This window comes from Scyliorhinus torazame, chromosome 28 (genome assembly GCF_047496885.1).
Source record: "Scyliorhinus torazame isolate Kashiwa2021f chromosome 28, sScyTor2.1, whole genome shotgun sequence".
In the NCBI taxonomy this organism is placed as follows: Eukaryota; Metazoa; Chordata; class Chondrichthyes; order Carcharhiniformes; family Scyliorhinidae; genus Scyliorhinus; species Scyliorhinus torazame.
The window spans coordinates 14,269,443-14,286,132 of NC_092734.1; the positions used below are offsets into that span (position 1 = coordinate 14,269,443).

Sequence of the window (16,690 nt, forward strand, 5' to 3'; positions counted from 1 at the left end):
CCCACAGCCTCGCCGGTTGTAGCAGCCCGAACTTCACCCCTTTGCTGTGGAGGACCGCCTTGGCCCGGTTGAATCCCGCACACCTCTTGGCCAGCTCTGCACCCCAGTCCTGGTAAATACGGATCTCGCAGTTCTCTCACTCACTGCTTCGCTCCTTCTTTGCCCATGGCAGGACACACTCCTTGTCGGTGAAGCGGTGGAATCTTACCACCGTAGCTCTTGGCGGATCGTTCCCTTTAGGCTTCCTGGCCAGGACTCTGTGCGCCCCGTCCAGCTCCAGGGGCCGCGGTAAGGCCCCCGCGTCCATCAGCGTTCCCAGCATCGTGGTCACATACGCACCCGCATCCGACCCCTCTGCGCCTTCAGGGAGACCCAGAATCCACAGGTTCTGCCTCTTCGACCTATTTTCAAGGTCTTCCAGCTTCTCCTGCCATCTTTTGTGCAGGGCCTCGTGCGCCTCCACTCTAACCAGCAGGCCCAAAATCTCGTCCTCCTTGTCAGAGGCTGCACCTCCTTAATCACCGTCCCCTGCATCTTCTGGGTCTCCACCAACCTTTCAATAGAAGCCTTCATAGGGGCCTGCATCTTCGCCTTTAACTCGGTGAAGCAGCTCCTGAGAAACTCCTGCTGCTCCCATGACCACTGGGCCCACGCTGCCTGATCCCCGCCGGCCGTCATCTTCGCGCCCATTCTCCTTTCTTCTCCAAAGTTGCTTTTTTTGATCGCCCCACTCCTGGTCCACTCCATACAGTGCTGGGGGACCCTCACTGCTTCCTTCCCACACCGGGAATCGTCATCCAAGTACCGCTGGAGCTCCGTACAAGGGCCCAAACGTCCGTTGTCGGCGGGAGCTGCCGACCGTGCGACCTACCTCGGCATAGCCGCAACCAGAAGTCTGGACCAGCCATATTAATACTGCGACTATAAGACCAGGTCAGATCCTAGGAACCCTGCGGCGAGTAATTCACTCCTGACTCCCCAAAGTCTGTCCACCATCTACAAGGCACAAGTCAGGCGTATATTCTCCATTTGCCTGGATGACTGCAGCACCAACAACACTCGAAGCCTGACACCATCCAGCAAAAAGCCACCTGCTTGATTGGCACCCCATCCACAAACATCCAATCCCTCCATCATCACCGTGTGTACCATCTACAAGATGCACTGCAGGAACTTAACAAAGCTTCTGAGAAAGCACCTTCCAAACCTATGACTGGTACCATCTAGGACAAGGGTAGCAGATGCATGGGAGCACCATTATCTGGAAGTTCCCTTCCAAGTCACATTATCCGGACTTTGAAATATATTGCCATTTCTTGACTGTCACTGGATCTCGCCCTAACAACACTGTGGGTGTACCTACACCAGATGGACTGCAGTGATTCAAGATGGCAGCCTACCACCACCTTCTCAAGGGCAATTAAGGATGGGCAATAAATGCTGGTCTAACCAGTGACGCCGTTAGCACTGCTGTCTCAAGGTGTCAAGGACCCGGGTTCAGTTTCGGCCCCGGGTCACTGTCCGTCTGGAGTTTGCACATTGTCCCCCTGGTGTGCGCGGTCTCACCCACACAACCCAAAGATGTGCAGACTAGGTGGATTCGCCATGCTAAATTGCCCCTTAATTGGAAAAAATAATTGGGTACTTTAAATTTATTTTTAAAAAATAACCAGTTGGCGCCTACATCCCAAAAATGAATTTTTTAAAATCTCATTGACACATCAACACACATGTAGGTTACATTTCAGCCTAAGTATGACAAGTTGCTGTAAATACCTGTCAATGAGCATATTTGGAAAATGCAAGACGTGTCCAGAGCATGTAAAGTTGACAATTGATGCTTCAATATTGGACCTTGAGCTGCATACAATATTTTCTGCATAAATTACATTTTGTGAGGTTTCCGGGTGCGGCGATGACCAGCTAAGTCGCACGTTTCGGCAGCTCCCGTTGGAACGGACTTTTGGGCTCTTGATAAGAGCCCCAACGGCAATTTTAAACGGCCAAAATCACTGTGCGGTGAAATAGAAGGGAATCCCCCCGGATATGGATGGAAAAAGGAGAGGATAGCGGCAGGATTGCAGTGGATCCTTCGGAGCAGTGGCAAGGAAGGGAGCTCGAAGCAAGATGGCGTTGGAAGGTGGCCGTTCGATATGGGGCCCGGAGGAACAAGAGTTCCTGCGGCGCTGTGTGGAAGAGCTGAAGAAGGAGGTGTTGGCCCCGATGCTACAGGCGATTGAAGGGCTAAAGGAGGCGCAGAGGACCCAGGAGCTGGAGCTTCGGGTCGTGAAGGCAAAGGCTGCTGAAAATGAAGATGAAATTCAGGGCCTGGTGGTGAAGACAGAGACGCACGAGGCTCAGCACAAGAGGTGTGTGGAGACGTTGGAAGCCCTGGAGAATAATTCGAGGAGGAAGAATCTAAGAGTCTTGGGTCTTCCCGAGGGCGCAGAGGGGGCGGACGTCGAGGCATATGTGAGCACGATGCTTCACTCGCTAATGGGATCGGAGACCCCGACGGGCCCTTTGGAGGTGGAGGGAGCTTATCGAGTTCTGGCGCGAAGACCAAGGGCAGGAGAAATACCTCGAGCCATAGGGGTGAGGCTTCACCGCTATAATGACAGAGAGATGGTCCTAAGATGGGCGAAGAAAACTCGGAGCTGCAGGTGGGAGAACGCGGTGATCCGCGTATACCAGGATTGGAGTGCGGAGGAGGAGGGCAAGTTTCAATCGGGCTAAGGCGGTGCTTCACAAAAAGGTGAAATTTGGAATGCTGCAACCGGCGAGACTGTGGGTCACATACCAAGGGAAGCACCACTACTTTGAGACGGCAGAAGAGGCGTGGACATTCATAGTAGACGAGAAGCTGGAATAGGCTGGCGAGAGAAAGAGCTTCTGGGACAAAGTGGTGGGGTGACTATGCGGGACGAGGAAGGGGGGGGGGGGGGTGATTTTTCAATTGTTAACTCTTTAATCCTGTAAATGTTCTCTCTTCCCCTCGTTTGGGAGGGGGGGGGGGGGGGGGGGAGTATGAGGAACTGTGGGCGCCGGTGGGTAGGAAAGCGGGGCTGACTGGGAAACGCGGGCCTCGTTCCCGCGCTATTGTAATTATGGCGGGAACAGGGACGCAGGAAGGTGGGGGCCTCGCACAGTGAGAGGCCGAGGGCAAACGGGGAAGCCGAGGTCAGCCAGAGTTCGCTGACTTCTGGGAGCAACATGGGGGGTGTAATTACGCTAGAGGGGGATCTAGCCGGGGGGGGGGGGGGGGGGGGCTAACTGGGTTGCTGCTGCTAAGGGGAAGGGGGAGCTGTTATGGGGCGGGGTGGTCGAGGCGGGAGGGCACCGTCGGTGGGATATACGGGTACGTGGGAACCGGGTGAGGAGCTGGGGTAAAAAAGGGGATGGCTAGTCAACAAGGGGGGGGGGGGGGGTAAAGAGCCCCCCAACCCGGTTGATCACGTGGAACGTGAGAGGGCTGAATGGGCTGATTAAAAGGGCGCGGGTACTCGCACACCTAAATAAATTAAAGGCAGATGTGGTCATGTTGCAGGAGACGCACCTGAAATTGACAGATCAGGTCAGACTACGTAAAGGATGGGTGGGACAGGTGTTTCATTCGGGTTTGGATGCGAAGAATAGGGGGGTGGCTATTTTAGTGGGGAAACGGGTACTGTTTGAGGCAAAGACCATAGTGGCGGACAGTGGGGGTAGATACGTGATGGTGAGTGGCAGACTGCAAGGGGAGGCGGTGGTTCTGGTGAACGTGTACGCCCCGAACTGGGATGATGCAAACTTCATGAGGCGTATGTTGGGGCGTATCCCGGACCTGGAGGCGGGAAAGTTGGTAATGGGGGGAGATTTCAATACAGTGCTTGATCCAGGGCTGGACCGGTCGAGGTCCAGGACCGGGAGGAGGCCGGCAGCAGCCAAGGTGCTTAAGGACTTCATGGAGCAGATGGGAGGAGTAGACCCTTGGAGATTTATCAGACCTAGGAGTAAGGAGTTCTCATTCTTCTCCCATGTTCACAAGGTATATTCACAGATAGACTTTTTTGTCCTGGGAAGGGCACTGATTCCGAAGGTGACAGGGACGGAGTACACGGCCATAGCCATCTCGGACCACGCTCCACACTGGGTAGATCTGGAGGTAGGAGAGGAAAAGGAACAGCACCCACTCTGGAGAATGGATATGGGCCTGTTGGCGGATGAGGGGATATGTCTAAGGGTGAGGGGGCATATCGAAAGGTACTTGGAGCTTAATGACAATGGAGAGGTTCAGGTGGGAGTGGTCTGGGAGGCGTTGAAGGCGGTGGTCAACGGGGAACTGATATCCATAAGGGCACATAAAGGGAAGCAAGAGAGTAAAGAAAGGGAGCGATTGCTGAGAGAACCTCTGAGGGTGGACAGGCAATATGCAGAGGCACCGGAGGAGGGACTGTACAGGGAAAGACAAAGGTTACATGTGGAATTTGACCTGCTGACCACGGGTAAGGCAGAGGCACAGTGGAGGAGGACACAGGGAGTGCAGTATGAGTATGGAGAGAAGGCGAGTCGATTACTGGCCCAACAATTGAGGAAGAGGGGAGCGGCGAGGGAGATAGGTGGGGTGAGGGATGAGGAGGGAGAGATGTAAAGGGGAGCAGAGAGAGTGAATGGGGTGTTTAAGACATTCTATGAGAGGTTGTATAAGGCTCAGCCCCTGGAAGGGAAGGAGGGAATGATGCATTTCCTGGATCAGCTGGAATTCCCGAAGGTGGAGGAGCAGGAGGGCGGGACTGGGAGCACAGATTGATGTGGAGGAGGTGGTAAAGGGGATTGGGAGCATGCAGGCGGGGAAGGCCCCGGGACCGGATGGGTTCCCGGTGGAATTTTATAGGAAATATATAGACCTACTGGCCCCGCTCTTGACGAGAACCTTTAATGAGGCCAGGGAAAGGGGGAAGTTGCCCCTGACTATGTCGGAGGCGACAATATCGTTACTTTTGAAGAAGGATAAAGATCCGCTGCAGTGTGGGTCCTACAGGCCCATTTCCCTTTTGAATGTAGATGCTAAGCTCCTGGCCAAGGTAATGGCGACGAGGATAGAGGATTGTGTCCCGGGGGTGGTCCATGAGGATCAAACTGGGTTCATTAAGGGGAGACAGCTGAACACGAACATACGGAGGCTGCTAGGGGTGATGATGATGCCTCCACCAGAGGGGGAGGCGGAGAGAGTGGTGGCGATGGATGCTGAGAAAGCATTTGACAGGGTGGAGTGGGACTACCTGTGGGACGTGTTGAGGAGATTTGGTTTCGGTGAAGGGTTCATTGGATGGGTACAGCTGCTATATAGGGCCCCGGTGGCAAGTGTGATCACGAACAGGCAGAGGTCGGACTACTTCCGTCTTTATAGAGGGACGAGGCAGGGGTGTCCCCTGTCTCCGTTACTGTTTGCATTGGTAATTGAGCCCCTGGCCATAGCACTGAGGGGCTCCAGGAAGTGGAGGGGAGTACTCAGGGGAGGAGAAGAACACCGGGTATCATTGTATGCAGATGATTTACTGCTGTTTGTTGCGGACCCGGTGGAGGGGATGCCTGAGGTAATGCAGACGCTCGGGGAGTTTGGGGAATTCTCGGGGTACAAATTGAACATGGGGAAGAGTGAGTTGTTTGTGGTACATCCGGGGGAGCAGAGCAGGGGAATAGAGGATTTACCGCTGAGGAGGGTAACAAGGGATTTCCGGTACTTAGGGATTCAGATAGCTAGGAGTTGGGGAACCTTACATAGGCTTAATTTAACACGATTGGTGGAACAGATGGAGGAGGATTTTAAGAGATGGGACATGGTGCCCCTGTCACTGGTGGGGAGGGTGCAGGCGGTCAAAATGGTAGTCCTCCCGAGATTCCTTTTTGTGTTTCAGTGCCTCCGGTGATGGTCACGAAGGCTTTTTTCAAGAAGATCGAGAAAAGCGTTATGAGTTTTGTGTGGGCTGGGAAGACCCCGAGAGTGAGGAGGGGGTTCTTGCAGCGTAGCAGGGAGAGGGGGGGACTGGCACTACCGAGCTTAAGTGAGTATTATTGGGCTGCCAATATTTCAATGGTGTGTAAGTGGATGGGAGAAGGGGAGGGAGCGGCGTGGAAGAGATTGGAGATGGCGTCCTGCAAAGGAACCAGCCTACAAGCACTGGTGACGGCACCGCTGCCGTTCTCCCCAAAGAAATACACCACAAGTCCAGTGGTGGTGGCAACACTGAAAATTTGGGGGCAGTGGAGACGGCATAGGGGAATGACGGGAGCCTCGGTGCGGTCCCCGATAAGAAATAATCATAGGTTTGTCCCGGGGAGAATAGATGGGGGATTTGGAGCATGGCAGAGAGCTGGGATTGTGCAACTGAGGGATCTGTTCTTGGACGGGACGTTTGCGAGTCTGGGAGCGCTGACGGAAAAATATGGGTTGCCCCAAGGGAATGAATTTCGATACATGCAACTGAGGGCTTTTGCGAGGCAACAGGCGAGGGAATTCCCGCAGCTCCCGACGCAGGAGATTCAGGATAGAGTGATCTCAGGGACATGGTTGGGGGATGGTAGGGTGTCAGATATATACAGGGAAATGAGAGACGAGGGGGAGAACATGGTGGATGAGCCGAAGGGAAAATGGGAGGAAGAGCTGGGGGAAAAGATTGAAGAGGGGCTGTGGGAAGATGCCCTACGTAGGGTAAATCTTTGTCCTCGTGCGCCAGGCTTAGCCTGATACAATTTAAGGTTTTGCACAGGGCACATATGACCGGAGCAAGGCTCAATAAATTTTTCGGGGTAGAGGATAGGTGTGGGAGATGCTCGAGAAGCCCAGCAAACCACACCCACATGTTTTGGTCATGCCCGGCACTGCAGGTGTTCTGGGTGGGGGTGGTGAAGGTGCTTTCAAAGGTGGTGGGGGTCCGGTCGAGCCAGGCTGGGGGCTGGCTATATTCGGGGTTGCAGAAGAGCCGGGAGTGCAGGAGGCGAGAGAGGCTGATGTTTTGGCCTTTGCGTCCCTAGTAGCCCGGCGCAGGATATTGTTAATGTGGAAGGAAGCCAAACCCCCGGGTGTGGAGACCTGGATAAACGACATGGCAGGGTTTATAAAACGGGAACGGATAAAGTTTGCACTAAGGGGTTCGGCTCAGGGGTTCACCAGGCGGTGGCAACCGTTCATTAACTACCTCGCAGAACGATAAAGGAAATGGGAAGGTAACAGCAGCAACCCAGGGGGGAGGGGGAAGGGCTCAGGTGGGTCCTCAGGGGTGTTTTTGTAAAGATATTGGTACTTGGTTATGTATATTGAATTGGTGATTTTATTATTTGGGAGAGTTATTATTTTTGTTATGGCAGTTGCCATTTAGTTTATATATTATTTATTTATTTGTTAAAATACGGTCACGGTTATTTATATTGTTTTGCTGTTGTGAAAAGGGGAAAAACCTTTGTACTGTTTTGTATGGCCGAAAAAGTTGAATAAACTATATATTTTTTTTAAATTACATTTTGGCATAACAAATGCATAGGCTGATCCCATGTTGTGGTGAACGTATTGCTACTGCAATTCACCACTGTATTGTACTGTACTATGTTGATGCCCCTGTGGGCTCCGCCTGTGGCTCCGCCCTCTCATGGGTGGTAGATAAACCTGCAGCCTGTAGGCGGCACTCAGTACAGAGCAGTCACAGGCAGGCACAGATCTAGCTTATTAAAACCACTGTTCACTTCTACTAATCGTCTCATGTGAATTGATGGTCGCATCACATGTATCTCATTGTATTATCTGAATCAGATTTGTGTTGATAAACTACGTCATTGTACATCAGAAGCCCCACCCCCACCATGGAATGAATAGCTCTTGGAATGCTGTGATGGCTATGCACAAAACTATGATGCGCATCGCAAGATCTCACAAGTAGCGACTGGGCTAAATGACTATCAAATCTGTGCAGGCATTTCTGATCTCCTTACTTAAGGAGGGACATACTTGCATTGGAGGTAGTTCAAAGAAGGTTCATGGCAGATTCCTGGGATTCAGTGGTTGTGAGGAAAGGTCGAGTATGATGGGCCCAAACTCATTGGAGTTCAGAAGAATGAGAGGTGATTTTATTGAAATGTAAAAGATTCTAATGGGGTTTGACAAGGGGGGGGGGGGGGGGGGGAGAGACAGGGTCGGTTTCTCATGGGGGGGGCGGAGTCGAGAACTAGATCGCACAATTTCAGAATAAGGAGTCTTCCGTGTACTATGGAGTTAAGGAGGATTATGTTTCTCCAGTGGGTTGTTCATCTTTGCAATTTTGAACTCCAGAAGGCAGTGAAGGCTGAGTCAATGTGTATATTCAAGGTTGGGGAGACAGATTTTTGATCTGCAAGGGGAACAAGGGGACAGGCAAGAACGTGAGGATCTGTCATGATCCTACTGACCGGTGGCGCAGGCTCGAGAGGCTGAATGGCCGACTCTTGCTCCTATTTTTTCATGCGTCTTCTGACTGCACTCACATGGTATAGCACTGGAGTGTCAGCCCAGATTATACACTTAAATTCTGGGGCTGGAATTTGAACCCACAGCAGGCTGACTCCCAGGCAAGAGTTCAACCAATGAAGCCGAGTGGACACATCTGGGCAGCTACTGAAGAAAAAGTGCTTTTAAACTGGACACAAGCAAAACACTTTAGAAGTCGGTGTGGTCTAAGCTGCAAGTCAGAATGCTTATTGCACATTTGGTAAAAGCAGCAGTTTTTTATATTTGGACTGATCCTCACCAGTGCATTAATAATGCTGCGTCTGACTCACAAGTTAGTTATTTTTCCCCAAGCTCTCAGCAATGTGTTATATATATCCTCCAGTCCTAAGACCCATCAACATGGGGATAAAAGAGAGGCTAGGCAGAAATATTTAGAAGTTGATGATGCTGCCAAATTGCGATGTGTCAAATAAATCTTAAAGCAATAACGACGATTGGGGTGATGTAGTCGAAGACCTTTTGTTTGCATGGCTTGGTGACAATTAGATCACACACAGTAATCCTGTGTACACTTCAATTTATAGCATGTTGACGCTGGATTGCTATTGCATGCGTTACTTAATGCTAGAAAAATCCTGTCAGGTTTGTAGCTGTAAAATGCCAGATTCACCACATCAAAGGAACTTTAAAAAATAGTAAAACAAAGACGCCTGCATTAACCTGTCTTTTCTTTCTGGCCATGAAACCATTAAAAGGGATTAAACTCACCGTTGGCAGAAGATAGGATATATCAGATCGGAAGCCCAGTATATGCGCTGTCCCAGACAATCCCGCTGGCAGAGTACGCAATGTCCTGGAACAGGGTTGCCACTTAGGCGAAGTTGGGGTGGGGGTGGGGTGGCGGCGATGTTGGTAGTTGGTTGGTAGAGCAAACTTAAGATCCTGTTGAAGCAAGACCTATTTCCCCATCACCCCTGTGCTCGTGGACCTACCTTGGCTCAAAGTCACGAGCAACGTTTGACTTTGAAATTCTGGTCCTGGTTTTCAATCCCGCCATGGGCCCACCCCTCCCTCGTTTTCAAATCCTTCCGTGGACTCTCCCCTACCTCGCTGCAATCTCCTCCAGTCCCACATCCCTCTGAGATGTCAAACACTGGCGTCATGTGCATTTCCAATGAGGATCACTCGACTATTGGTGACCGTGCCTTCAGTTGCCTAGGCCTCAGGCTTCGGAATATGCTCCATAACCCTCTCCAGCTCTCAACCTCACCCTACCCCTCGAAACCTACCTCTTTAACCAAGCTTTTGGTCATCTGATCTAATGGGCGCGATTTAACCATGTCCCATAGCGAGCACATTCAGCCGCTAATTTCCCGGTGCTCGCAGAAACAAATGCTATCAAACGCGACTTTGATTAGCTACAGGGCCTTAGCTGGGACGCACGGCCGAGGTCACACAGTCCCGTTTCTTGCACTGAGGAGCCCCGCTCGCCAAAGCTCCTCTGTGCAGGGAGAGATTGGGACACCATTTTTAAATGGCATCCTGATCTCTCGTGCCCCCGATGTGACACCCCCACCCCCGCCCCCCAAGCCCCAACTCACTGTAAGAGGGTCCTGGACACCTTCCCCCCTCTCCCGTGCAGTGCATCCCCTGCCCAATCACCGGTGCATGAAAAATGTTAGTACCACCCTGGCAGTGCCCCTGACAGCGCCACCTGGGCACATTGGCAATGCCAGGCTGGCATCCAGGTGGCACTGCCAAGGTGCCAGGTTGGCACCATCACTACCAGGATATCACCCTACCCAGAGGCCATGCACCTGGGCACCTCCAATCCCCTAGGAGTCCCTCACGCGTACCGTCCCGCCTGGTCCCCGTTTATGGGGACCAGTTCTGAATGGCCCCCGCCCGAGGTTTCCAAGCCGAAGATGATAGATCCCAACATCTTGGTTACCTAGAGGAACTGCATATTAGAGCAAGCCAGTTATCTCACTCTAATGTGCAGATTTGCCAAAACAATTACCCCGCCCACAATGGGTGGGCTTCACATTGCGCCGTCTTGTGAGATCACGTTAGATCTCGCAAGGCGTGTAGATCCCGGGAGCAGGGTCTCCCATCATTTACTGCCCACTTTATGCCATGGCGCGCTGCTTTCCGGGTTATTATGGGCCAGGGTTTAGAGAACCCCAAAGTGTATCATGGAGTTCACCTGGCCCACAACTTTTAATAGATTGTGGTTATGGGGAGCACACGGGCCTATGTTACAGGTGTGATGCAACAGAGAGTTAAAGTACTTTTAAATTAAAACAATGTTCATTCATGAACCCAGTTAACACTTTATAAACCCCCAGTAAACATCTTAACAACTATCAACACCGATAAATCCCACAAAGAATACAGTACTCTATAAGTAACTCTTAATCTTTCCTTGCAACATCTAGAAGACAAAAAAAGAACCCTTTTCCAGAAAGACATCAGGTTTAATTTCTCTACTGAGACATGTACCACTTTGAAATCCCCAAATGAGCTGAAGTCAGTCTGTAGCCTGCAGAGAGAGATCCTTACAGCTGCTTGCTTTGCCTGCAGCTATCCAGCTCTCAAAACAAAACTAAACACACCCTTGTAGCTGCGAGCCCAAAGCGAAAGTAAAAGCAGACAGACAGCCCAGCTCCACCCACACTCTGACATCACTGCAGTAATAAACACCCATTTCGTAAAGGTACACCCACTACAGCTATTCCATAAAAACACCCATTTCTTAAAAGGTACTCTCACATGATAGGGTGCAGTGGGGCCGGTAGATGACGTTCAATATTTCCTTTATGGCTTGGTGTCATATTTTGTTTTATAATGCATCTACAAAGCACCTTGGGATCTTTCATTGTGCAAAGGTGCTTTGTAAATATAACTTGCGGTTGTTGCAGTAGAGTGTAGCCAGGAGTGTAGTTCCACAAGACACTGAAGAGGCAAATGTAATTCTTGCAACGAGGAGCATTACATTTCAGTGGTTCCCAACAGACATTTAAGTTTGTGTATCTCAAAACTCCGCCAAAACCTTTTGGGCCCAGGTAAAAGAAAGACAGGTTTGCATTTACATCGCCACTTTCACAATCTCAGGATTTCCCAAAGCACTTTTCGAAGTGGAACCACTGTTGCGATGTACAAGATGATGCAGCTAAATCACACTTTGAAAGCACCAAGGTCCCACAATCTGCAATGTGATAATGACCAGGTTATTTTACAGAGGCGGAGAGCTCAATTGGTTAGTCAGTAGTTCCAAATAACACCAACAGCGTGGACTCAATTACTGTTCAAGCTGAGGTAGACTTGGAACCTGCCTCTTCACTCTGCCCCTGAGAGTGGAAGGCAATGGTAGGCCACCACTGACAAGAAAGAGGCTCCGGATAAAGCATCAGCAGTTAATGAGCCAAGGTCCCACCTTTGGGTAGAGCACACATGACATGGCACATTTTTTGTGTGCTGATATTCCTGGAATTAACGCTGTGGGATCTTTTACGTTCTCCTGAATGGGCAGACAGCGCGTTGGTTTAATGTTGCATTTGGAAAATGGCACCCGAGACATTGTGGGCTGAGACTGTCAGCCTAGACCACTGGGAAAATTTAAACACTACTTCCATGGATTTCTTAAGTCACTTCAGTAGCTTTTAAGTATGGTGATGGATTTCTGCATGTCAACTGAACCGATTGACAAAAAAAACTCTTATCCAACTCCAGTTAATTAAAGCATATATCTCGAGGGCATTATTAAGTCAATGTTAAACTGGTTCTCAAAATGCTGTACAATAGCCCAAGGGAAACAATGCACTGCATTAATTATGACCATTTATTCACCACATCAAGGATTGGATTGATAATATTTGTCTCAAGTTATACCAGGAAAGTGATAGTTTCCCTCAAGAAAGGAGCTAGCAGCTGAAGCAGGCCTCCAGCATCGGTGAAAATCCGTGAACCAATTAATAAATCATTGGATGCTGCAATTCTATGTATTGTGTCTGGCTCATGACCCAGTGTGAATCTTGTAAAAGGTCAGTACATATTACCCATTCCTATATATAAAACACAGAGCCTTTTTTAAAGAAAAAACAAGGCCTTGCTATCAGAAATATAGTGTGGCCACTTCTGTTGTATCTAAACAGTTTCGGAGCATTGATACCTGGAATGAGTGTGTTGTCTTATGAGGAAAGGTTGGACATGCTGGGCTTGTTTTCACTGGAGTTTAAAAGAATGAGGATTAACTTGTTTGAAGGTTCCGAATGGTCTTGACAAGATGAACGTGGGAAGGATGAATGTAGAATTAGGGGCACTGTTTTAAACTAAGGGTCGCCCTTTTAGGACAGAGATGAGGAGAATTTCTCAGAGGGTTGTACGACTTTGCTTCAGGAGTTGGTGGAGGCAGACTCACTGAATATGTTTTAAGCCGGAGGTAGATAGATTCCTGTTTAGCAAGGGACTCAAAGGTTATCAAGGAAGGGGGCTGGGGGGGGGGGGATGGGAATGTAGAGCTGAAACACAAACAGAGCACCCATGATCTTATCGAATGGCACATCAGGCTCGAGGGGCCTACTTCTGCTCCTATTTTGTATGTTTCGATGTTTGTATTTGTGACCAATGCATCTGGAATTTCCTCACCTGATTCTTTTAATGCTCACGGATGGAAACCGCCAGGTCCTCAATATTTGCCTACCTTGATTAATCCCACTATTTCCTCCATTGCCAGGCATTCAAAAATAATAAATCCATTAAGTACCCCTGTCTCTCCTTGACTTATCTAGCGGATTCCTTGTGCCACTTGTGTCATATTGTCCTGTTCTGCTGCCTGTGAAATGGATATGAAGTGCGAATTTAACATGTTCACCATTTCCTTATTATCCATTATGAGGTGTGAGCTAGGTTCGATATCACCAACTGGCCAGTCCCTGCATGTCAATGTTACATATTCATAGAACTAACAGGATAACTTTTTCCTCTCCCATTAACATCAAGTGCAAATGCTAACTGTCCAGATCTGTTGTGCTCCAAGGGGTTTAAATGTTAACAGCACTAGACAAGTTGCAGCTAATTTCTTTTTCGGTCAAACACAAAACAAGATGAAAATAAGATGCAATAAATTGGAATTTTACTGGAAAGCATGCAGTTACTCACAGGTCAAATATGAGGTAGTGAAACCCTTCTTCTGATATGCTGTCATGGAGGCGAACTGGAAAGAGAAAGTGGAATATTTAGATTCAACATGGGCAATAACTTTTAGTCGCTGAGGAATCGAATATTGTTGAAAAGAGAGACATGTTGTCAAAGCTTTTCATCTTACACTTGATGGAGGCACTTGATGGGAGGCAAGAATGCCAAAGTTCAAACAATCACAACAATTTATACCACGGGAGGAAAAGGGTGCTGATTGGTTAGCAAGTCAACTCAAGATTAGGTTCTCCATGGCAATGCCTCAGACAGAGTTGATTTCCCAACCAATCAACGCCCTTTTCTCCCGTAGTATAACTTGTGTTTGTTTGAAATTTGGCATTCTTTTGTTTGTCCTGATGAGTATAAGATGAAAAATTTCAGCAGCATGTCATTCTTTTCAGTAATAACACTGCAGCAGATAATATAATGTCTTGTGCCTTGAATGTGTCCTTCCCTGTTTCATTTGGCAAATAAATATTTCAATAAAGGAAAGAAAGCTAGCCATTTCCTTTTTTTTCTCCAACCTTGATAATTAATCATTTCACCAAGGCCGAGCGGCTTGCAAACAGCTACTAACCAACAATTAGTGCTTCTTGGCCTGGGAGTATCAACGGCCTTAAAGAGACAGCTCCACATGAGCAGCTTAAAAACATACACAGATAATTTCAAGCGGTATCAACCAGATTCAATTGGTAGCACTCTGGTCTCTGAAGCAGAAGGGTTAGGTTCAAGCCTCATCCCGGGCTTCAGCACACAATCTAAGCAGTTCTGAGGGAACGTCATATGATCGGCAGTGCCAAGCCAGCCATTGTCCAGATATATACCTGTACCAGCCAATCCTTCATCGAAGCTGGGTCAAAATCCGGAACCCCTGAGTGAACAGCACTGCAGGAGCACATTCACCTTGCGATCTGATAGCTCCCCATCACCGCATTCTCAAGTACAACTACAGATGGGAAACGAATATCAGCCTCGTCAGTGACACCTACATCGTACGGGGGAGTTAAACAAGAGCTGAAAGCCAAATTGCAATCGGGTCTCTTTACAGTCTCGGTCCGCTATCGAGTGAATGCGACCACTTCTGGGACACGTGTCCTGCATAGAGCTGCCAATCCTCCTGGATTGGCCTGCAGTCTCCAAGAATTGAAGATCAATCTTCAGGACACTGCTGAGTGTGCAACCCTGAAGAAAAATCTGAGGATCATTAAAAAGGATTTTTTTTTTTGTCATTTACTAGATAAAAATATTGAAAATCGAGGGAGGTGGGGCATCCATTTGGCCAATGAGTCTTTTTGCTTTCCAATTGATTTGATTTGATTTATTATTGTCACATGTATTAGTATGCAGTGAAAATGTTGTTTCTTGCATGGTATACAGACCACGCATACTGTACACAGGGAAGGAAGGAGAGACTAAAGAATGCAATGTTACAGTCATAACTCAGATATAGAGAAAAGATCAACTTAATACGAGGTAGGTCCATTCAAAAGTCTGATGGCAGCAGGGACGAAGCTGTTCTTGAGTCGGTTGGTAGGGGACCTCAAACTTTGGTATCTTTTTCCTGACGGAAGGAGGTGGAAGAGAGTATGTCCGGGATGCGTGGGGTCCTTAATTATGCTGGTTGCCTTTCCGAGGCAACAGGAATTACAGACAGAGTCAATGGATGGGAGGCTGGTTTGCGTGATGGGATGGGAGGCTGGTTTGCGTGATGGACTGGCCTACATTCACAACCTTTTGTAGTTTCCTGCGGTCTTGGGCAGAGCAGGAACCATACCAAGCTGCGATACAACCAGAAAGAATGCTTTCAATGGTGCATCTGTAAAAGTTGGTGAGAGTCGTAGCTGACATACCAAATTGGTATAGGAAGGCTGTGCGGCTCAGGGCTGGACATGCTGGTGGCTGGAGCATGGGGGCAAGTCATGTGGTGTACCCTCCGGGAATACACTTGGTCATAGCTGGTAACCCTCGCCCTGCAAACTGCCTTGATGAAGAAGTGCACAGTCGGGTAGCAGACATTTTGTATAAGCCTGCTGCCCTGCGGTGAGAACATGGAAGGATTCTAGCATACACGAGACAGTAGACTGTGGGCAGCAATCCTCACAGCTGATGTCCACAGTGGGGAGCGCTCTATACAAAATGCCTGCTTACAGACAGACTCTGCCCAGCGGTTTCACAGCAGCACTGGTGGAATACAAAAAAAAAAGGACACGGCCATATCAGTAAGCTTTTTTAAAGCTTTTGTGCTTATATAACCATTTACATTTTGGCAGGTAGCTGGGAGAAAGATCAAGTTTCTGGTTGCTGTTGCAAAAATAGCAGAAAGGTTCGATCCCCATAAGGTTAGCATTCAACGGTGGCACACTCAAGCTGCTCACTGTTGCCATGGCAATGGGCGAACTGCTTTCCAGAAACCGGCATCTTCGGGGGTTCCAGGCTTTGCAAAGTGACGGCCCAACACAGACAACTAAGGGCTCCAGAGGCCGAGGTAAACATGCCCCGTTCGGGACTTAAATCAACAGACTGCTACAAACAAATACTGCAGGGCAAGTGCCAGTCAGTCCAAAAAAACAACATGAAGCTCAGGAATGTAAACCCAGTTTGATCGAGAGATTCTCCTGTGAACACAAACACAGCTGTGTGCTGGGTGTGTTAGGATCCAGTCTCAGTACGTGCAGGAAACTCGGGAGCAGAAATTAAATCAGGGCGTGAAGGAATTGCACAATAGTCCAGGTGTTCTGAGAGAGAGGTAAATGCTTTGGGTAGGATTTTCACTGATTTAAATTTTTTTTTAAATCTTCCTTTTTATTTGTAACCCACGAGGAAGTCAATTAATTTCCAGCTTCAGCTTTTATTTGAGCATATCCTATCAATAAGAGAATAAGAACATATGGACAGATGGGTTACTGCCTGTGCGGAGTCTGCACGTTCTCCCCGTGTGTGCGTGGGTTTCCTCCGGGTGCTCCGGTTTCTTCCCACAGTCCAAAGATGTGCAGGTTAGGTGGATTGGCCATGCTAAATTGCCCTTAGTGTCTAAAA

General features: G+C 49.0%; 1 protein-coding gene across 8 annotated transcripts in view; it reads right to left on the reverse strand.

The window, feature by feature from the left end:
- Positions 1-16,690, reverse strand: part of camk2g2 (calcium/calmodulin-dependent protein kinase (CaM kinase) II gamma 2) — a 480,776-nt gene that overhangs the window by 202,489 nt on the left and 261,597 nt on the right. For all 8 annotated transcript variants that reach the window (XM_072491514.1, XM_072491515.1, XM_072491516.1 and 5 more), the window contains exon 4: positions 13,619-13,673. In XM_072491514.1, coding sequence (XP_072347615.1) covers positions 13,619-13,673 — 55 coding nt within the window. The remainder of the gene's footprint in view (positions 1-13,618; positions 13,674-16,690) is intronic.